Raw genomic sequence first — 22,533 nt, 5'->3', positions numbered from 1 at the left:
GACACTCGACCTCTGGTTCTCAGTTAAACCATTGCCTTCTGACTTGAGCACCTCAGCCTGACACAAAACTGCACAGGGGATAAATTTTTTTTCAGCATTGATGCTAACAATGCATTTGAAGCTGCAAAGGGAAGTTGGATTTTATCTTGATACCATCTTGAGGTTTCAGTGACATTTTTAGAGGAAAAAGAACAGCTCTTGAGGAAAAGTTCACCCATGTTCACTTCTGAGATGAATACTTGTATTTTATGTAAGAGGTTTTTTTGTTGTTGTTTTGGGGTGTTTTTTGGCCCTTTGCTTTCAATGAAATCATCAAAATATATATGACTGAATAAGAACGCCACCGTAAAACAACTGATGAGAAGTGCAGAGCAGGTATTGTACTTAGCATTTTTAATGCTTTTATATTTTGATAAAATCTTGAAAGAGTTTAAGAAATTAAGGCAAGAAACCTCGTTTCTGTAATTTATCAGCTAGTCACGAGATGGCCTCCTAACTCCACTCAAATTCAGTTGGTTGAGCATGTCAGTTCCCTCTCTAAGCTATGGGAAATGCATATGAATGGAAGTGACGACTGGTGCTTTGTCCAGGTTTGGGTTTTATCGCCTAGTTCTATCAAGGTGGTTGACCAGACTTTGACTTCCTGGTTTGCAGCAGCATTTACATGCTGAAGTGCAAAGAAAATGCTGTTACCTCTCCTGCTATCACGACCATGTATTTTTCCAGATGTGAGGGAGGCTGTGCTGCAATTCACTCTGTAGTCCCAACCAGATCCTAAAGATAACATGGCTCTTCCAGGAGCCAGTATGTGCTCTCTCTTGCTTGTGTTTCACTGCAGCTGTCTGTATTATTGGAATGCATAATTTTTGTATATTACCTTTCTTTCCTGTTTGTAAGCTGACTACTACTTTTACAATCACTTTGGTTAAACACTGAATCTAAATGTTGGATCCTCCTTTCCTATCTTTGCATAGTCTGCTATTTGCACTTTCCCTTACTTTACAGCAACTTTTGATTTATCTTGTCTTCCTTCCTCCGTTCATTTCTTCTATTGAATTTTTCCTTCAGTCCCTGTGCTACTATCTCATTCCTCTTCTTTCCCTTCCAGTCCTTAAAGCAATCTGAGGGTGAGTGGAAAAACTTTTAAAACCAGATGCTTTGGTGCTGGCAGCTGGAGCCTGTTCCTGTAAGTATTCCACTTGTAAAACTTCTAATCAGTGGGAAATTTGGGGAACGAAATCTACCAGGAATGGCTTTTTGTAACCCACCTGTCAAAACAGCAAAGCCTTGTGAATTGTACTGAATGCAAGTGACCTGAGAGTAGTGGAACTCACGGCACTGTCTGTTTCCTAAACTGAATTCTGAACGACTAAGCAAGTTCTGTATGAAATTTTAGTTAATACTTATAGGGCATGCACAGAGCAATTGAAAGGCCAGGGCTGCAGGTAGTCACACACTTTCACGTTATGTTTGCAACCTGCTAACACCTGTCCTTTCTCTCTTTGGTGATTATAGTTTCTTTATGCTATAGGTTTTCCAAAAGCTTTTGCTGCAGTTACAGCAAATATGAAAGTGTTTGATAATTTACATCAAGCACAATTTTTCTAGCCCTGTTCAAAAATTGTTTCTGCAGTTGAATTATCTTTCACAGTATTTTTCTTTAGGACTCCTCCCATAGATTTAAAAAGCAATCTTCAGTTGAGAATGTCTTATTTATACCAAATAAATAGTTATGCTATTAGCTTAAGTACAGACCAATCAAAAATCTATAGCTAAATGAGAACATGTTGATTCCCCCATTCATTTTCTCCAAAAATGCTATATAGGCGAAAAATTGTGGAGCGCTTAGTTTTCAGAAGTGCTGAGCATGCAAAACTCTCCGCTCGGCTGCTGGATAAACATGGTTTCAAGGGCCTCTCAGCTTAAATAATGCCATACACAGCTTTAGCCTTGTGGGGATCTCAGCTAGAACAGCTTGGAGGCAAGAGGCAGGAAGAAAAGGAGAATCACTCAAGTCATATCTTTGTAGCAGCATGAAAAGTTCCAAGGGAGAACATTATCATTGTAATTAGTCACACCCTAAATAATTCACATTTTATCACTTTCTGGGTTTTTTTTTAATCTTCCCAAGGAACTTTAGTGAATACATCCAATACTTTGGATATTAAAACCATCAAGCATTATTATGGATTGGAAGCGTCTTAATCTGGAGATGTGGAATCTAGAAGTATTTTTTGTGTCTCGCTGTTTTGATGGTATTTTCAGGAAAACCCCTGTACAAAACATATGCCTTGTTTTTCACCACTGTCAACCACACTATTCCCGACTAATAAAGTACAGAAAGTGGAAAGAAAAGATCCCTAATCAAATGAGAGGCATTCATACCTGAAATGCTTATTTTAATACACTTTGAGAAAGTGTATTTTGCATTCAGAATGCTCATATTTCTGTGCCGTCCTGAAAAGGATGATGTCCAGTTCTACCATATTTACCATTATTAGCACATCCCTTCTGGTTCACAGCACAAAACACTACAATGGTTTTTCCCTTGGAAAATCATTATCTTCTTACTTATTATCAAGAATATTTCATTAAAATCCAAATGCATCCCACTATAAAAAAAATGAGTGTAGCAAACACCCTGATTAATTGATTTATAGCAGTAGAAATTGATTGCCTTGGAAAAAGGCACTAAGAATATCTACCAAAACCGTCTTGGAGTATCTCATCTGACTTTAAGTTCAGCATGCAGGCTCCCATCAGTCGCTGCGGGACTGCAAGGACTGTCTTATTACCATTACCAGCAATTTATCTACTATTTTTGTAGCACCCAATGAGATGTGCCTCAAGTTCACGTTTCTAAACAGCACCCTTTCCAGTTTTCAGGAAAAAAGAAATTAATTTGATTTCGGAGTAAAGCCTGTATTAAGCCCATGAGCCGATCACTTCTGTGCTTTAAGGTGTTTGGGAGATTTACTATTAATCTGGAAGCGGTTTAGAAGCGCTTTGAGCGATCCAGCCAACAGCTGGGACAGTGAATTGCCTCTGGGTGGCTGAGCCCTGGGTTGGGAGAAAGCCGGCGCGTTCCCGACAGCTGCAGCCCCCAGAACTCAAGCGTGTGTCGAAGCGCGTTGCCTGATCAGGGACGTTATCGTAAACTGCTGCCACAAGCGATGGTATTCGACACGTCCCTCGAGGAGCAGAAGCCGGCCAAAGCCCTCTCTCCCCGCGCTGTGACCACAACCGCAGCCCCCGCCGCCCCTCGCCCCCACGCCCCGGCCCCCGGGGAGGCGGCCTCTCCCCGCCCGCTCCGCCCGCGCTGACAGGCGGGCGCTGCGGAGGAAGGGGAGGGCGGCCGCCGGCCCCGGCCTCACATGACTGCTGCCGCGATGGACGGCGAGCTGCCCGCAGGCACGGCGGGCGCCGGCACAGGTACGGGACGGCGGGCGCTCCGCGGGGCGGGGGTGGCTGTCGGGGCAGCGCCGTCCGCTCTCCGGCGCCGGGGAGCCGCCGCCGTGCCGCTTCCCTTTCGCCAGCGGCGCGAGTAGGGTGACGGGGCTCCTCGGGGTTGGGTCAGGGCCGCTCCCCCGCCAAAATCTGCCGCCTCCTCCTTCTCGCCCGGGGGCGGCGGGTCCCCGGCCCGCGCGGGGATTGCCTGACCACCACGCAACGGCCAGGCTGCGGCGGGTCCCGTGTCGTGTGGCGGAGGGCTCACCTCCCCTGCGGAGGTGGTCTCTGCCCTTTGGTTGATAAAAAGGGGGAGCAGGGGCGGGCAGTGGGTTTGCCGGCTCCACCGGGAAGGCGGGGCCGGACAGCGTTCGTCGGCCGGTCGCGCCCCGGTGCCCGGCGGCTGGTCACTGCCCAGGGAGCTCCTCTGCCTCGGGGCTGCGTGCGGGCACGGGGCGCGAACCAGAACCTCTCCTTCGGTGAGTCAGGCGGCTGGGCGCTCCTGGGGGTGCTGACAGGACTTTTTTGCGTCTCCTTGTACCCTGCCCGCCAAAATGGGCTCCAGGGCTCGTTAGAGCATGGGGGGACAGTTTAAGAAGCAGTTTAGTAGGCAGTACCCCAGGTCAACCTCGGACAGAGGTTGTCTGCTGCTTACGAACCCGTGATAAAAACAGGTCCAGCCTGAAAAGAAGCAGTTCCGAACGCTGAAGTTTGAGGAGAGTGCAACCGAATTTGAGATCGAGAAACTTGCAGCCAAATGCTACCAGCACTTGTTGTGAAATGAGAAATGGAGGGAGCTCCTGGGTGAATTGAGAAAATAAACATGCTGGACTCCTTACAGTTGAACTGGTGGAAACTTTTAGAGGGAAACTGGATAATATGACTCTCTAAAGTTCTCTTAAAGTGGCTGAAGTTTCATGCTGGCAACTACTGCTCTGTGAAGAATATGTTTTTGTTTCTCTATTTGGAGGGAAAAGCTAGTAAAGGTTACAAATGGGTAAGCTTTTTGTAGGGAAAAATGATCTAGTTGGATTGTATTCAGGATCCAGTGTGTGTTATTGATAGGCCTGTAATGCTCCTGATGTGGACAATGCTTATAAATAAATTATTTTGGAATATTTCTGTCCAGGACTGATGTAAGATATTGGGATATTGAACAGCAGCCTTTGTGGAAAAAATGTCCTACTGTATCAAAGAGAGAGCTTGTTCAGGTATGTCTATTATGGATTTACTGTCTGCTTCAGGAGCCTTATAGAGATAAAACAGTTGCCTCTGAGTAGAGTATTCTTGATCTGATTCACTTCAATGCTGGTGATGGTGCTTCTGTAACTGTCTGATCTACTCAGCCTTGTTTAGAAAGTTTGTCTTTCTTTGACAAAGAATATATTGTGAACACTGAGAGAAGGTATATGATGATTTTATCAAGAAGAAAAATAATGCTGTGAAAGCAGGAATGTTTTTATTTCTGGCATCGTGATGCAGGTTCAGTGATTTTGGAAGTTTCACCCCCATTTGTAACTTTTTTTGGAGATCAGCAGTTTTTCAGTGAATGTTCTAGAGAATCTAAGTCTCCTGAGTACTGTGAGCCCTGACAGGGGTTGTTGATGCCCATCTATGACTGCATATAAATGGTGTCTTTTTTTTATTTTTCAGGCTTAAAAGTACTTTAACATTATTGAGAGATAAAGGGAAAAGGGTGATGTCCAGTACTTTAAAGTCTGTTTTGCAAATTCACTTGCATTGACTTTTATTTCTTCCCCTTGCTTTTGCTCCCATTTGTTCTTGTTTTGCAGTGATTGCAGGGAGCTAATCCAGGTGTGTTGGCTGGGGGAGGAGGGGAGGTGTCTCCTTCTGGTGGTGAATCTTCAATGGTGTTTGCAGCTTCTAGGAAGGCTTGGCAGGGAGGGCTGTAAAAGTTGCAAAGTGCAGAATTTACACATAACTACTCCAATTTCCATCACAATCTTCAAGTTTTAGTGGGTTGATGGAGAGAAATTTATCAGTTACAGGTACATGGAACTGCTACAAAAGGAGGGGAGCTTCAATGATTGTTTTTCAACTGGGTTTCAGGTATGGACGTACTTGTTCTAAGTATAAAATATATGAGAAGACCATTGAGTGACTGTAGCACGTGGAATGCCCTTCTTTAAGGCTTAAATGCTAAGATGAAGTTTTTTTCCCCCAGCATAATTAAGAGAGTAATGGGAAACGAAGATGCAAAGCAAAACAAAAAGATACATGTTTTTTTCTGATGTGATTTTCTTGACTTGTATAAGGAAGGGTGATTGTAGTCTTGGCAGTTTTGTAGTTAAGCAAAAATACCCATTGAAAAGTTTCCAGGAGAGCAGTTGTGTGTGAAATTACACTTTGAGTTACTTTTTTAGTTTGGAGGGTTTTTTTGTTGTTTGGTTTTTTTTTTTTCACTTCCAACCTCTTTGTTAAGAGCTGGGTTTGAAAAATAATAGTTTAGCAATCTTGTTTTAAGGGTTTGACTTGTGTCTCTGTAGTCTTTGGGAACATACCTCGATGGACTTTTCTCCCCTAATCCTGCTCTTTCTTAAATGTGTGTAACTCCATCTCGTTTTATGGTGTTTGCCACAGCTTGAGTCTGTAAGTCCATGTCTGATTTGTGAATGGAATGTGTTCCTTGCATTCCCAGGCTTGGGGAATTGCTTAATTAATCAATCACTTGATGGTCTAACAGCATAGTCAAAAGAGCAGGGCACTAGGCTTAAAGTTACTTCTTTGTTCTGTCACACAGATTTATTTTTTTTACTGTTGTGACATGGGACGGTGTTGAATTTTTTTTATTCTGTGTGATTAATATTTTTCAGAAGCAGTTAAGAGGTCTACAGCTGTAGGGGAATGCAGAAATACTAGTGCTTTTTTGTTATTAAATAAAGCTTGGATAGCCTCACCTATTTTTGCATTATTTCTGCTGTTACTTCTCTGCTGCATCTTGAAAAGCACCAAGTGCTGAATAGCAATCTTAAACTTAATTGGGGAAAAAAACCCTCCGAAACCGTAACTATCCCCAACACCTCAAAATAGGGGGGGAAAAAAAACCCAAACAAACAACAAAAGAAAAAATCCCCACTAATCCAGAGCAGTTAGTGCAGGATGTGTTTGACATATGCACTGAGAAAGTTGTGGTGGTTTGGGGTTTTTTTTAAGGAGAAACCCAAAATGTTAGAGCCTGGTTTGCAGCATCAAATATATAAAAGCCTTTAACAGGAAGAAAGTTTGGTTTTTTTTTTTTTTTTATGGGACTTCTGTTTTCTTGGTTTTAGGGGATTTCAGACTACCTAAGAATTCAAAAATATTCCCTTCCTCACTTTTTTTTTCTTTTTGAGTTGTAGTTAAAATCTGCACCAGCTTTCAGAGAAGTTGGTGTGGACACTGCTTTGTGGCATCACAGAGGAATTTGACACAGTAAGGGGGGAAAGGCATTTCCATAATTCCCGAGGCCTTTCTTGAGAAGACAGAAAGGAAAGGGAAGTGCTGATGAATGAATTTACATTGCTGCTTTAGTATTCCCGGCCCAGCAGTTTGTAGTGGAGCTCTCGTTTTATGCCAGGGAGAAATCTGAGGTATCTGTGTATCTCATACTCCTCTGCATTTCCCTTGAGTTGGATCACCTTTGCTCTGCCTGGCCCCAGCTTGTGGTGATTGCGAAGAAATCTTAACTATTTTTCTTGAAGGCTTTGCTTCCTTTCAGACTTCATTCTCCCTCTAGAAAATTTCCTACTAATGTAATGAGTAACTCTGTGGCACCCTCTACTTAAATGTATCTAATAAATTTAGCTCATTAGTGCCTTGGTGTAAGAAAGAGTTGTTATGTAGCAGCCTAAGGTCTCCAGATTTCTTTGACAGAACTTAAAAGTGGGGAAAGGAGATCTGTGTTGTGACTTACCACTTATGCTTCCAGCTCTTGCGTTGCTCTTTGGTACTGTATGTGCTTTCTCACATGTGAAACCTCTGAACCTCTGTGCAGCTAATCAGACACTTGATGTCTACTTTGGGTTTGATAAATGGATGACTTGAGGAATTTTGTTTGAGGAAACTGTTAACTGTGGAGGGCAGGCTGCCATCGAGTTGTATGAATGGGAGTAATGAACGTTAGATGCTAACTAAAGCGTGAAATGTGTGGTATAAAGCAGCAAAGCTTTCTGTTTGAGTTGTTCTCTGGATAAGTTTCTCAGCCCCCTTCAGTCCAAAGGCTACCTGACTTTTTACCAAAAAAAAAAAGAGTAATGCAATGTTTCCTTATTTTCATTTTAACCAAACAAAAATTAGGCCTAGCTTTGAGTTGCTTCTTTAAACATTTCTTTCTAGTGATTTGTGTCGTCTTATTTACATATGTATGTATATATATGTATTCTTTTTAACTTTTGTATAAAAATGGTTTTAGTTATACCAGGCCACTTCCTGATACCTTATTGACAACAGATTGAGAAACTCTGCTGTAGCAAAAGCCTAGCTTGCACAAAAAAAAGCTGAGTTTTATTTTGTCTGCTTGTCTGTGTTCCAGGGAACCATTCCATATCTCGTTTCTGTATTCACTTGCTGCTCTAAGTATATAAACTTTACTAGATAATGGTCTGTTGAAAGCAAAGGGAATGTTTTCAAAATTAGCTTTCTCCAGCAGAGAGAGTGTGATAGGAAACATTAAGTGTTTTGTTACAATGCATGTAAATTGTTTTACTGCTTGAACACAGGAGCTCATACCAATGAGTTCCCACTATTATCCACTATTCCTGGCCAGGGCTCTTGAGGGTGATGCTGAATGGACTGTTTAGTAAGTAGACTGAAAAGTGGACTGAAGAATAGCTTCAGTATATATCGCTCTGCAGGGTTAATGTTAAAGCTGTGGTAAATGTTTTCTAAAACAAGTTAACAGCTGTACCAAAGTCATCTTATTATATTCTCAGACAACTGTTTGAGGGTGTGAATTCACTCTGAGTAGTTGTCTTGTTGATATGGAACAGGCTGAGATTATTATTTAAATGGTGGTTTTAAAACTTTGTTTGTATGGTTGCCTGAATTGGATGATTTCACACATTTAGATGAGGCTGAGATCTAGAGAAGGTACAAAATATTTCAGGAAGAGTCAAGTGTGTGAACTGCTGATAGGAGATATTTCCTGTGGTGAATTTCAGAAAGCAAATTTAGAGAATAAGTTGATGAGAACTGGCAAAGTATTACAAATGAAAAGATCAACATGACCAAGTCGTCAGAGATGTTTAGACCCCTCTATGGGGCTGCAAGCTGTAGTTGTCTGACAGGGTAATGTGTTTTCAGAGCGCTGTAATGAATCTGAGAGTCCATCTCAAGATCAGTTTGGCTGATCATGCTGCAGGTTCCAGGACTTACAAATGAAATGCTGAAAGATTCATGATTCATGCTATAAGTCTTTTCTCCTGATAGCTATCTTTTTGCTATTGGGAGTTTCAGCAGTTACCAGACAGCGCTGAGCCTGAGTTTAAGGAACAGTTTACTCCATGAAAGCTCTGCTTTGTCAGTTGGCCATCAGAAAGATAGAAAGTAGGGAGAGTGAGTCAATAGGCAGGAGTATTGTGTTAGTACAGACTGGTACTGCATGTGGGGAAAGAGGTGGGTTCCATTTTGCCTGGCCCGTCTTTGGGAGGCTGGCTTGCAGTGACTCCCTCTGTGGTATGAGCCAGTGGTTTAGTATCACAGGGAACTGTGGAATTCTCTTTGTGTGTACATTGGAGGAGTAACAAAATCTCCTGTGTCACGTTGCATTTCACTGATGGGTCTTGAGCAATTAAATGCAAGAATTACAGGGGTGTGTACCCAGAGAACCGCTGCTCTGACGAGTGAGGCCATCTTGTGCTTTTCATAGTTGTTTTTGTGAGTATTTTTGAACACTTCCTTTTGATAGCGTGCTTTATTATACCTTGCTGCCTCATGAAAGGTCAGGCAGGCAAGGATTTTTCTACGCTAGGAAGTCTTATGCCTTGCTATCTGCATTTTGAATTTTCTTTCATCCTTTCCTTTTTAGTTCAAGTGAGGCACTGACCCAGGTTGCCCAGAGAACTTGTGGATGTCTCATCCCTGGCAGTACTCAAGGCCAGGTTGGATGGGACATTGAGCAACTTGATTGAGTGGAATATGTCCCGGCCTGTGGCAGGGAGGGGAGGGAGTGGAACAAGGTCCCTTCCTACCCAAAGCCTTCTATGATTCTATGAAAAGTGGCTATGGGGATGTCTTAGCACTTTATTCAGTGGTATCCCATGTCAACATCAAATTAATTTGCATTATCACACAACAAATTTCTGGTAGGTAGCTGGAACTTTTTAGAAGCCGATGTGTAGGTGGGGTTAGTAGGTGGTACATTAGTCTATTAAAGCAGAGGTGTTAAGACTTGCTTCTCTGAGTCAGAGAATCTGTGCAGGAATCTGAAACCTGATGAGACATGTGGGATAAGGTCATTTGTCGTGGATGTGGTTTGGTTTCCTTAAATTCTGTTTGATGTAATGAAGAACAAAGTGTCTCTTCTGAAGCTGTGTATCTGAGGAATTGGAGATTACCCATTTTCCCCATTCATCAGGGCCTAGAGCATATGAAGGAACAGGTGGGAAGTCCTTATCAGGAGGAGGTTAGGGCTTTCAAGTTAAGGGTAGTTCTCATCGTCCCCAAGTTAATCTCTTACACGGTTACTGACTATTTGAACCAGGTATCAAAGCTTAAATAAATGATTCTTGCTTCTACAGTATTCAAGTATTTTTGTGTTCTTAAAATTTTAGATATGCTTAAGAAGGAGTGTAACTTCTGCACAGCAGCAAGGAAGAGATGGTTAATACTGCCTAGCTTTTCTAAGTAAATTTTCATTAGTGGACTTGCTTTGTGAAAGAGTTTGCTTGCAGTATCCCTCTCAGACATACCTAGAGAGGAAACAACTAGCTTGTTCCAGATTGGAGAACAGAACTTGAGTGTGGATTGAATAGATTCCAGGGTTATATCCACATTTTTCACTCTGTTTCTTGCTGTGTGAAATAGGAAAAAAAAAAAAAAAATTTATTTGAAAAACAACAAACTTAAGTTTACAGTCCCATGATATGTGTAGTTACGAGGCCAAATTGAAATAATGGGCTGTGGTCAGTCATTTGATAAGAGAGTGCTCTGAGTCATCATCTTTGCCTCTTCCTTGATGTAGTTTGACCTGCAGGACCATGTTCTTTAGAGACATCTTTTTTCACTTTTTCATTTGGCTGGGATACAGTTAGAATCTCTCTGTCCAAAGCTGTCCAGCTGTGGTTGAATTCAGTCTCAAAAGCTGTTTGTTTTTCAGCTACAAGCGGTGGAAGCCAGAGCTTTCTGTGACGGAGGAATTGCCGGCTTGGTAGCCCTTAGTAGGAACCTCTTTTCCCTGCTCTTGAATTTAAGAATAGTAAATGTAACATAGTAAATCATTGTAATTCATGACCACTCTAGCATACTGTCAGAGTTTAATGAACTTATGTCAAATAAACTGTCTCCTTCCTTTGTAATGACATGTAAAATTAGTGTATTAAATTTCTGCAGTGCAGTAAAGAGCACATTTTCTTTCCTTCCATGAGTTGTTCTAGGCAGGATCCAAAAGTGCTGAGCTAGGCTTTTGTTCATTTTGGCAGATCCTGCTGTGGTGGGAGCTGGACAGACAGGAAATGCAGGCCTCTTAGCTGATTCATGGAACAAATTTGGCCTGTGATTCTGCTTTTGCTTAGTAGAGATGTCTTTCTGACTCGGTGTAATTGGTGGTGCTCCTGGGTGTTATGAAGAGGGAGGTACCAAAGTCCTGAACGTGTGCGAAGTAGCATAGCCTCCTAAGGGAGTGGCTTGACTGTTGTTCTGGTTATGTTGCACCACTTTGGGAGCACTGAGCGAGGGAACAGAATATTTTAAGGCTATTTCTTCAGATTTATCTTCTCAGGTCTACTATTTTTCTCTTTTTGTCTTTTAGATTTGGCAAAGCCTCCAGTAAATGAACTGAGGGAACCGGAACAGTTTCTAATGCAGGCGCCCCAGGGAAATCCACTGCTGCTTTCCCACACCCTACAAGAGCTATTGAGCAAGGATAGTGTGCAGGTGGAGCTTATACCTGAGAAGAAGGGCCTTTTTCTGAAACATGTGGAATATGAGGTTTCCAGCAAGGTAATGTGAACAAGCATTGGTCTTAGTGAGAATATATCCTCTTAAGAATGTTTGTGCGGTTGCTAATTTGATAGATGTGTTGAGTGATGCCAGTTTTGAGTAGGCCAGTTGTATGGGCTTACTTTTAGTGCAGTAGCACTGTACTCTCTTGATCTGGGCTTCTTCAGTATGGAGCATCTTCTGAGGTCTGCTGTTTTGCTTGCTTGAAACCTGAGCTCTGTGGAAAAGCAGATGTGTAGCTGAATGTTTTCATAATGAATTGGTCTGGTCACCTGGACATTTCAAATGATTTCAAGCTAGTAAAGAAATTGTACTGACAGTACTAAACTGAAATCCTCCATAAACAGAAGAGGTACTGCAAATTCTTCTGCAGAGTCTAGGCCACTTCCAGTTTACTTGCCCCAATCCTGACCTGTAGATTTCTTTCTTGGTGTAAGAGAAGATTGAAGATGATATATATTCTCCTATGTAGAGAGTGGCCAGTGAAATAGCTCTCCAGTATTTTCTGTGTGTGTTTTCAAGAAGGAAATCTGTTGTCGTCAAAGTAGCCCATGAACTATTTGCATCTCCCAGGCCACCAAAGTGTCAGTTATTGAGTAGCATACAAAGTGTTGCAGTCACTGTTGTACATGTTCAGAGACACATTTGGGTCACTTCTCTGTAGTGGCGTTTGGAGCTTTAGGTGTTTTAGATTGATGTCTCTAAGTTTGTCAAAGACATTTGTGAGGGGGAAAGGGCAGACACAGTGAAAGCTTCTGTGGGCTCTTTTTGCCTGTGTTTTGGGGGCACCTTGGTGTTCTCTCTAGATTTTAAGTTTAGGACCCCATTACAGAGTCAGTTGCTGTTGCCTCTCCTGTGCCTGTAGCTGTATAATGGTACTTCCTCAGAAAGAGGCATAGCTCAGACTTCATCTAAGATCTGCAACACAAATCAACATCAGATTTCTAAGCAGGCAGCAGGAAGCTCTAGGGGCCATGTCTGTTGTGCTCCCGTTATGTCTCATTGCTTTATTTTTGAAAATACATATTGTCACAGTAAGTGGTGGCTGAGTGTGCAATGCCAATGTGGGAATGACATTGTGTAGCCTTTCTTATTAGCTGCTCTAATAGTTTAAGCTGTACTAATTGTGTGAGTTGTGTGGTTTTAATTTATTTTTTATTTTAAAAGGATATCTGATTCTATGATTTCTACCTCCTAAGGTAGCAACTAGAGCTCCTTTAGGAATGAACAAACCACTTTATTTGGCCTCTTCTACATATTAACCTAAGACATGCAGAATGAAGGACTAAGGTTTTAAAGGAACATTCAGTTTTTGTTTATAGATGTAACATCATTGAGAAGTCTCTCTTATGAGGTTCACTTAAAACATTGGTCATTTGGGCTAATAACATGATCTAAGGCTATCTTGCCACCTCTGGGATTGAAAGTGATTTAGACAAGGTTCCTAAGAGTCAGAGCTCAGGGACTTGCAGTACTTCAAGAGCTCTCTAGAGCACTTTGAGTGTCAGCACTATTTCTAAGTGTTCTAATTTGGAAGACCAGAGAGCTTGAGGGAGTAATGGTGTGAAACCACAGCAGATTCAGGGATATTTGTAATTTCTTGGGAAACCCCTTCTTCTCCATTTCATAGCCTTTTCTGTCTTGTGTGAAAGAAATTTGACTTGTTATTTAACTGAAAGCCTTATTCTCAAAAGGATTGTAATTAGAAGAATACCATCTCTATTCATAATCAAAAAGTGGCTGCCTTTGGAGTCTTTTCCCTCCTTCCCACCGCAAGGCCTCTGAAGAGAAGAAATATGTCACCTCTGCGGTCTCTGTGACTTCTTTCTTCTTTCTTTCCTTGTTAGTGCAGCTGATAGCAAAAAGAAGTTATGGAAATACTGCTGATGGTCCAGCCTGAGTATTGATTTATTCTACTCTCTTCCTTAATTGCAGAGATTCAAATGCTCAGTATACAGGAGATACAATGATTTCGTGGTGTTCCATGAGATGCTGCTTCAGAAATTCCCGTACCGTATGGTGCCAGCGCTTCCGCCAAAGAGGATGCTGGGAGGTAAACTTGGCTCTGTCTTTTAACTGGAGGGGTTGTGGTGCAAATCTGATAAAGTTGATCCTCTTGAAAATACGTATTTAAAAGATCAAAAATCTTTGCTTCTGCTTGGCTCAGAAAACAACTTTGAGGTTATAATCCACATTTGGAGATGTGGATTACTGCAATGCTAGCAATTCCCTATAGATGAGATATTAGTGTAAGATTTCAGGGGGATTTCTTTCTGTGGAAGTTGGATATATAATGACTTATTTTGTAAGATTTGAGGTGTAATTCTGCACAAGAGCATGGCAGAGTTGCAGGTAAATTTTTTAGGAAAATAGGTTATGATGATGAGTGCTGTAGTGCTATGAGTATAGAATTGCTACCATACTGAAGAACAGCTGTAATATGTGTTGTATGTTGTTTTGTGAAGCATTCAGAATAGAAGAGCTTTGTAGAAATCCCATCGTTTTTCTACAATGAGGGAAGAGTAAAGATTAAAAAAAAGAGTTTGTATTAGTGGCTTAAAACTACAGAGGAGCTGATTGTATAAAACCAGCAAAATTGCTTCTACAGTGAGATCATACTTGATCCTGTTGAATTACTGCAGAGCCTAAGAAGGACTATGGAACAGTAATGTTAGGTGAATAGCTTCAGTGCTGCCTATTAGAATGTTACTTGCACAGAAGCTTTATGATGCAGGCAATGGTAATAACACTTTCTCAGTTTATTCACAAAAATGTATCTTTCTGGCAGATCAGACAATTGCCCTAAAGAAGCTATGCCCTTATTTTTTTATTTCTCCTGTTGTAAAAAGGAGCTTGTTGATCCTCTTAGGATAACCAGAAAGTAAAAAGTGAGGCTTGAAATCAGAGTGTTAGTTCATTCAAGTATATTTTAGCTGTTAAAATAGAAGCAATTGCAATATCCTAAGCCTGAAAGCATATCAAAGCTCCCTCAGGTATGTTTTTCACTAATCTGAAATACTGGCACTGTTTTTTATCTCTTGTTATTTCAAATGTTGCATAACAGTGTAAATTCCTGATTTGTCTTATACTTTCTGTGAAAGAACAAGTTTTTCACTGTCTTGTCTCCTGCCCATGCTACTAAGCTTACTGTGTAATTGATTTCAGTCAAGGAGTCTATGTGTTGCTGCAGTAAAGAGGGACTGGTAAACAGTGAGCAGAGCAGGGCATACAATGAATTAGAACAAAGCAAAATAACAGTGCAGAAAAGCTTCAGTGGTTATATATTCTCATGATGGAATGTAAGTTGTGAAGACCTTTCTTTTGGGGTTGCGAAAACCCGTCTGTTGAATTTGGCCTGATTTAGTGTTCTCAGCAAGAATTTCCACTTTATCCAACACCTGTAAGTGAATTGACCTTCTCTGATTAACCTCAGCAGAGAGAGAATGCTTCAGTGAAGCTACCAATGTATATCATTTGTCTGTCACTGTTATTTCTTTGCGTTGCTGATGTGTTAATATTTCTGTGTGTTCCCTGGTGTATTTCTTCCCACGGATACTGTATGCTTAAGAAAAAAATGCTAAGATTAATTGCCAGACTGTGCTAGGAGTAGAGTTCTAACAGAGTCCAAAATTCTATTCTACCTTTAGTCCAGTGATTCTATATCTAGAAAAGCTGTGTAAGTGGTCTTAATAGAAACTACAAACAGGAAAGAGGAAATGGAATGGGGAGTTCTTGTTTCTGAGTAGATTAATGGACTGACAAATGGAATTGCAGGATACAGACTTTGAAGGGTTAGAGGGATGTGTGACCCTTGCAACCTCCTGAGTTCCAGAGCTGGATGGGCAAAACTACATGCTTTTATACTCAGTATGCTGCTCTACTAAGTTACACTCTTATTTCCATGATGGCCTACTTTCTTCTGTCTGTCGAAGAAAGGTTGATGATCTGCCCTGATCATTTGGGAGGATAGTAGCAAACCGAGGCAGATTGAGTAGGAAATGAGTAGATGAAATCAGAAATCTCCATATAGACTGAAATCTTAAGAAAATAAAAGAAAGATCTGCATACGACAGAAGTCTCATTTGATAAGTGGTACTAAGGCTTCTTATAGAAAGTCCATGAAGGCATCAGGGTCCCAACTTAAAACTGAGCAAACTCTCATCATATGAGAGTGTGGTCAGGAGTAAGAGCATTCGTTTAACTTCATTCTGTTCTACTTTCTTTTCCCTCAATCTTATTTTAGTTTGATTTTTGCATCTGTCCTGCAGAAACTTTGATATACTGCCTTACTGCAGTACTGCCAGATTGAAATTCTTCCTGTTTCAACTAGATGAGCAGAACTCTTTTCTTCAGTTTGACAAATGACTCTGGGTGGATTAGTATAGATGTGTGACTCTTGCCACCTGTACTGCACACTGCTATGCAGATCTTCCAAAGTACTTTCTGATGTCTTGTATGAAAAAGATGTGTACCGATCTTAAAGAAACAACTTTTAAAAACTCAATCCTTTCTCTCCTCTAACCCCAAGATGCTTAAAAGTGTGATGGAGGGACAGCTGAGGGTACAGCACACTGTAGCTAGTTCTTCAGAATAGTGAGCAAACCCCCCATACTTATTTGTGGAAATAAGTGACAGTGGTCTTTGCAGTGGCAAGAAGCAGTGTGGTGTGCTACATTTCCCAGGAGTCCTAAATAGATTGATATGCCCTCTGAGGACCAGCTGCAGAACTGGTTTGGAGGAAGAAGAATCTTTGTATGTACGCAGTTTCTAAGTGGAGGCCTTAGACTTGGTTGTTCATCTTGCTTACGTGACCCACACCATGGAAGTAACACATAGCTATATATGCTGGTTTTCACTAACATGTAAAGAACTACTTGAAAGGATATTTATTCTGGTGATCAATTGAAATATCTGTCTTAGGGTGCTCATGGACTATAGTTAACCATTCTTTGGTTTTGTTACAGTGCTTTAGCAAGGATTATAAGTACAAGGAAATTATGGGACTGAGCACTTTATTTTTTCTCTTTCTGAGAAGCTGTAATGTGTGTACATTAATTGAAATTTAATGTTTCTTCCTGTAGCTGATCGAGAATTCATAGAATCCAGGAGGAGAGCGCTGAAGCGTTTTATAAACCTGGTGGCTCGACATCCCCCTTTCTCAGAAGATGTGCTCTTGAAACTCTTCCTGTCGTTCAGTGGCTCAGTGAGTACTTGTTAGCAATAGTCTTGATTTTGCATATCTTCCTGTAATTGCTTCTCTGGGCACAGAGTTCAGAATTGCTTTTGAACTACACATTGTTGCTCCCTGTGGCGAGGAGAATTTTCTCACAAGGGGTATTTGTACAACTGGAAAAGGGAAGGTAATTTCACTCAAAACTAAGAGTATAGTATTTTGAAAATGGGTAAAGCTATATCTGCTTGTTGTGCCTTACTATTGCAATATATTTGAGTCCTGTGTGAACTGCCTGTGTTAGTTCTTTCATGCTTATTTGATTCCGTATCTTCTTCAGGATGTACAGAATAAGCTAAGAGAGTTGGTCCAGGGAGTAGGAGATGAATTTATGACCTGCAGATTAGCTACCCAGGCCAAGGTATGTGTATGAATTTCTTGCAATGTATTTTTCTGGTTTAAGTGGCTCTTTCCTCCAGGCAGATCAGTTGTGGCATTTGTTGAGTGATGAAGACTTTTAGGTAGGAGAGAGTTGATTCTGAAGTCAGAAGGACTTTTGAACTTGTAATTTTATCAAAAAGATCAAATAAATATTTGACTCCTAAGGGCCTGATGTTTATAGCTAAATGCTATTTCATTTATATGATAAACATTAAACAATGAATCCTGCTTGAAACATGCTTCTCAGTGATTACTTGTACTTGCATAACAAACAAATACACATACTGTACATCTTAGAAGATAATATCTAGATTGATGTCTTTCCCACCTGTTCCCATGCCCTGTTTCTGTCTGTCATCCTCCCCCTGTGGGAGAGTAATTTGGACTGTTATAGAGAAGTTAGTTATCTAAGTTCTTTATGTGTCTGTTTATCCCAGTGATTAGTGCTATGGCAAGTTTTAAGTATACATTCACTGTGTTTGTTGAGCAATTTTCAAGTGAGTTCTTGTTCAGGTTCCTGCAATGGTAGCAGAGAGTTTTGCAACTGGAGCTTAGTTCTGGCTTTTACCAGTGATACACAGGTCAAGAAGAGCTGAACTTTGCCAAGCTGGCAGTTAGTGGTAGCATCAGATGAAAACCTGTGAGCATGCAAACCCCATTTTAACTGCATAGCAGAACTGCAGCTTTTGCCAACATCATCTACAGAGGTTTTGAACCTCTTTCTGCCTCTGAAAATTAAGGATATTTGTATGACATCTGACTTGGATACCTCTAAATTGTGAAACTAATCTCTTCAGGATTGTTACACCATGGCTTCGGAAAGTGAGCGCAAGAGGGAAACCTACCTGCCTCTTCTGGCTGAATGGTGTGCCTAAATTATCATATGTCAATGTGCCTCTGATTTGTCCACTAATAATCTCTCTTGCACTTCTTCAGGACTTCCTTCCAGCTGACATACAGGCCCAGTTTGCTGCCAGCAGGGAGCTCATCAGAAATATTTATAATAGCTTTTATAAGCTTCGAGACCGTGCAGAGAGGATAGCTTCTCGGGCTATTGATAATGCCTCAGATCTCCTCATATTTGGAAAGGAGCTAAGGTAGGTATGGAGGAAGAGGATTTGCTAACATCACTGTTATTTCATAGCTCAAAACTGTTTAAAGGATTACCTACAAATGGTCTGTAAGAATGTTTATTTCAATACACAGAAAGGGCATACATTTCATAAAGCAAGAGAAAGGAAAATACAAATACCTTGGCAATCAGGTACTGGTTTTATTGTCTCTTCCTCCTTTATATATACAGCTCTGTATTTGGGATCGTGTGGTTGTAGATCAGTACTGTGAGCTATTTAGACAGGTTTGAAACTTTGAACTGGTCTCTGCAAATAAGTGTATCTGCTTAGTGGAATTTGTCTCCTAGATTTGAATACTACTCTTATCCTCTTAGTGCTTTGGGCTCAGACACTACACCACTACCTTCCTGGGCTGCTTTGAATAACAGTACATGGGGGACTCTGAAACAAGCCTTGAAGGGTCTGTCTGTTGAATTTGCGCTTCTGGCAGATAAAGCTGTGCAGCAGGTGAGTTCTTTAGTTTTGGGTTTTTTTGTGGGGCTTTTTTTTGTAAAATGAAGGAGATGCTTTGCTGCCTTAAGTTTCATCTTGAATCATGAGCTCTGTGGACAATAAGCATTTAGAGTGAAGAGGGAGATTGTAGTTCAAACTCCCATCTTTAGCCACCGGCCTTCTTGTTCAAGCTTGGATAAAAACTTGGATTGTGTTTAAATGGGAGAAAAATATAATGGGCAAGGGAAAGGAGGAAAAAACTTGCTTTCTTTTTCAAATGGTTATTGGACGAGTTAAGTTGTACTACTAATCTGAGTTGTCCAAAAGTTCTGCGTTCTGTCGTATTAATCTGCTACAGAGAATCTAAAGGACTTATTTCTGAATCAAATTTTGACATTTATGTACTTCAACATTACACTAGAGTCATTCAGACACAAGCACCATATTCCTGTCTAAGTGTGCAGTGTGATAATGACAGATAGAGTAGTGTGAGACCATGGCAGTCTGGGAAGGAAAGATAAGTTTTGTCTTCAATTCTTTCTTCATCTCATTGTGTTAAAATACTCAGCATACTTTTATAGATCAGTCAGACCAAGTCTCTTTCTTCAGAGTTTAGGCTCCATAGAGCTCTGTCTCTTACAAGAAGATACAGGAAGAAAAAGACACTAGCTAGAAGAAGAAAAGACTATATTTTGTGAAATTTAAAAAAAACAAAAAACAAACCACCAAACCAAGTAGTGAAATTTGGCCTGATATCTCATCCCTGCCTTCTGATGCATAACAATTATGGGGAATGCACAGGTATTTATAGCTTTAGTGGATTAGTTATCTTGTAAGAAGGGAAGATGCAAGATTGGAGGAATCTACAAGAGCAAGAAGTTCCAGGCAGAGCTCTGAAGAGACAGACACTTGGGACTGTGAAACTAATTCCTTTTGTTACAATGATCAGTCAATTGGAAAAGCTGTTCCTGCCTCAGTCACATCTTTGTTCTGCATACTGAAGACTAAGCACTCCAATACCATGTGAAAGGTTTTTTTTGGTGCAGTTGTGTGAGTGTAGATATGCCCTGAAGAATATTGTGGAGGGTCTGCATGGTGTTAGGATATGAGGAACTGTGTTGTTGGTTCTTGCCAGGCTTACATAAAATGTACTTTATCCATTTTTTCTAGGGTAAACAGGAAGAGAATGATGTGGTGGAGAAGCTGAACCTTTTCCTGGATTTACTCCAGTCCTATAAAGTGAGCTCTGCTGTTCTTCTGCCAATGAGAAAGTTGTTTAGAGCAAGTTTGTGCTTTTTAGAGGGTGTAACGCCAACTGGATGGAAAACTCTGGGAGGCCAGTTCAGAGGCAAACTGGGCATGTGGCAGAGGGGAGGGGCTGTTGACCATAGCCAGCTCTGTAGACTGATCCAGTCATCTTGTGATGAGAACTTGCCAAAGAGCAAACCCTGCAAGGAATTAAAAATATGACTGCTTGAACTATCTTTCCAGATTTGACCGCTTTTGAGTCAAAGCAGTGAATGAGATTGCTGCTGGTTTGTTCATGGAGACATGAGTTCAAATGAAATAATTTTTGTTAATACAAATCTTTTGGTCAAAGGCACTTTTTTTTTTTTTACAAGCACTTACTGAAACTGTATGTGACAACCTCTCCTGACTTTCCCAGGCCTGGACTGAAAGATACAGGCAAGCTCTTAGCATGGTTAATTGCCAGCACTTAATACTGAGAAGGGCATAAAAGATAAGAGGCCTGATAAGGGCCAAAATATTGGCACAAGTGATGCTCCAGATTGCCTCTAAGGCTTACTTGTCTGGATCCAAGCGCTTTTGTTTCTTGAATTCTTAGCTGCCAGTATTTTCTTGACCCTCTTGAAAACAGAGACAAAAATCTACAGCATAGAAATTACATAAAGTGCGAACCTGTGTTTGTGTTCCTGATGTACTTAGCTTGCGTGCTTGTTGTCTCTTAACTTCCACTGAGTACCTATTTTTTCCTTTTCCCATAAAGGATTTGTGTGAAAGACATGAGAAGGGGGTATTGCACAAGCACCAACGAGCATTGCATAAGTACAGCATGATGAAGAAGCAGATGATGAGTGCCACTGTTCAGAACAAAGAACCTGAATCAGTGGAGCAATTGGAGTCTCGGATTGTGGAGGTAGGGCAGATGTCTGGGAGAGTGAAGGGTGATACTGGTCTCCTAGATATGCACCACTGTGTACCTCAGTCATATATGCAAGAAGCCATTAGACTGTACAGGGTAACCTGTGCAGGGGGTAATTTGAGCTACCTGCCGTGTTCCGTGTTTGTTTTTCTCCACACTTACTACTGTCTCTTTGGCAACATGTCATTTGGAAAGCCTCCGTCTACATGATGAAAAGGGCAGTGGCTGTCACATCAGATGGTTCTAGGAACTGCTCTTTTAGGGTTTTGGTATATGTTTGAGTTTCTGTATGGTGAGGAATGCCATTTTCTCCTGCTATAAGTGAACCCTCTTCCTGACAGTATATTTCACCAAGTTCCTCTTCTTTCAGCAAGAAAATGCTATCCTAACCATGGAGCTGCGGAATTACTTCTCTCTGTATTGCCTGCATCAGGAGACACAGCTTATCCACATCTATCTGCCTCTCACGTCTCACATTTTGGGGGCCTTTGTCAACTCCCAGATCCAGGGTCACAAAGAGGTGAGTTGTTCTAGACTGTGTTCTTTTTCCCAAAATCTGAATGAGAATTTGAATGTATTTGTTTTCATTTGTGGGCCTTCCTCCTCTAATCATCTATCCAGCTGTGCTCTTCCGTAACTTCTAAAGTCTAAAGCCTAAGATCTTTCCAGTTTGGGATGAGAATCAGCGCTGTCCTGTGTATTCTTGCAGCAAGTGGCTGTGTCTGTCTTTTTTTTCTTCTTCTCTCATCTACAGAGAGCCTTATCCCATGGGTAGCTGAAGAAGACCCAACCATTAAATAACTAGGTATTCTGTGAGGAATGATGTGTCTTTGCTAGATGAATCTGGATTTTCTTGTGCTATGCAGAAATTTACATGACAAGGAACCAACTTCCTTGTTTTTGCTCCAAATACAGGAGTTCCCTTTTGTTAGCCCCTAAATATGACCTTCAGTATTGTCCATGTACAAACTTTCTTACATTTGTTATATCAGAGAAGTCCCTCCTTCAGCTCCCTCCCTTCCCTTCAGTGAAGGAATTTGACCAATGTATGGGAAATCTTGCTTCTATATATGCTCAGTAAAGTCTTCAGAGAGCTACACTAAAGCACCAGCCTAAAAGGGGCAATGCAGGTTCATTGAACTTCCTCAAAATACTACAGCAAGTTTGTGTTGTGCTTTTGAGTACTCTGAAACTCCTGTTAAAACACAGTGTGGTGAGATGATTACCTACTGTATCGTCATGTCTTGTTTCCTCTCCTTTCCACTCACAGATGAGTAAAGTTTGGAATGAATTGAAGCCGAAGTTGAGCTGCCTCTTTGTGGGATCTAGCAATATGCCAACTCCACCATTGTCACCTCCAGAGGGAAACTTCTTCTCCAATTAATGCACCGAGGATGTAGTGTGGAGCAAGAAGTGCAATCAAGGAAGGGGTGGGACCTCTACCTCCAGAAGTTAGAATGAATCCTCCAAACAGCTATTACTTTTTTTGTAATTATTTTACTACAGCTGCTTTGAGCTGCTCTCTGATTTAGACAGACTGGATGTGGGGCAGAACATACGGACATAAAGACAATCTCTTAATTTTGAAA

The 22,533-nt window shown here is 41.1% G+C and overlaps 1 protein-coding gene across 4 annotated transcripts; it reads left to right on the top strand.

The window, feature by feature from the left end:
• Positions 1–292: 292 nt before the first annotated feature.
• SNX8 (sorting nexin 8) lies at positions 293–22,533 on the top strand. 4 transcript variants are annotated; one of them, XM_061994150.1, is made up of 12 exons: positions 3,326–3,432; positions 4,577–4,658; positions 11,414–11,604; positions 13,540–13,657; positions 16,686–16,807; positions 17,115–17,195; positions 18,152–18,312; positions 18,663–18,795; positions 19,951–20,019; positions 20,789–20,938; positions 21,315–21,464; positions 22,215–22,533. In XM_061994150.1, exons 2-12 carry the CDS (start codon positions 4,625–4,627, stop codon positions 22,326–22,328), a joined length of 1,323 nt encoding a protein of 440 aa, XP_061850134.1. In that variant the 5' UTR covers positions 3,326–3,432; positions 4,577–4,624; the 3' UTR covers positions 22,329–22,533. The 4 variants fall into 4 exon arrangements, with proteins under 4 accessions (XP_061850136.1, XP_061850134.1, XP_061850133.1 ...); XM_061994151.1 differs by lacking the exon at positions 3,326–3,432 and adding an exon at positions 3,863–3,926; XM_061994152.1 differs by lacking the exons at positions 3,326–3,432; positions 4,577–4,658; positions 11,414–11,604 and adding exons at positions 293–375; positions 1,109–1,186.

The sequence above is a fragment of the Colius striatus genome, chromosome 3 (assembly GCF_028858725.1).
Source record: "Colius striatus isolate bColStr4 chromosome 3, bColStr4.1.hap1, whole genome shotgun sequence".
NCBI lineage: Eukaryota > Metazoa > Chordata > Aves > Coliiformes > Coliidae > Colius > Colius striatus.
The sequence above is the reverse complement of the archived record's forward strand: the minus strand, read 5'-3'. Positions and strand labels throughout refer to the sequence as shown.

Coding starts and splice junctions, on each gene's coding strand:
- SNX8 (XM_061994149.1), top strand. CDS start 3,375: ATGACTGCTGCCGCGATGGACGGCGAGCTGCCCGCAGGCACGGCGGGC. Junction 18,796..19,950: donor CAGATAAAGCTGTGCAGCAG/GTGAGTTCTTTA, acceptor CATTTTTTCTAG/GGTAAACAGGAAGAGAATGA. Junction 20,939..21,314: donor TGGAGTCTCGGATTGTGGAG/GTAGGGCAGATG, acceptor CTCTTCTTTCAG/CAAGAAAATGCTATCCTAAC.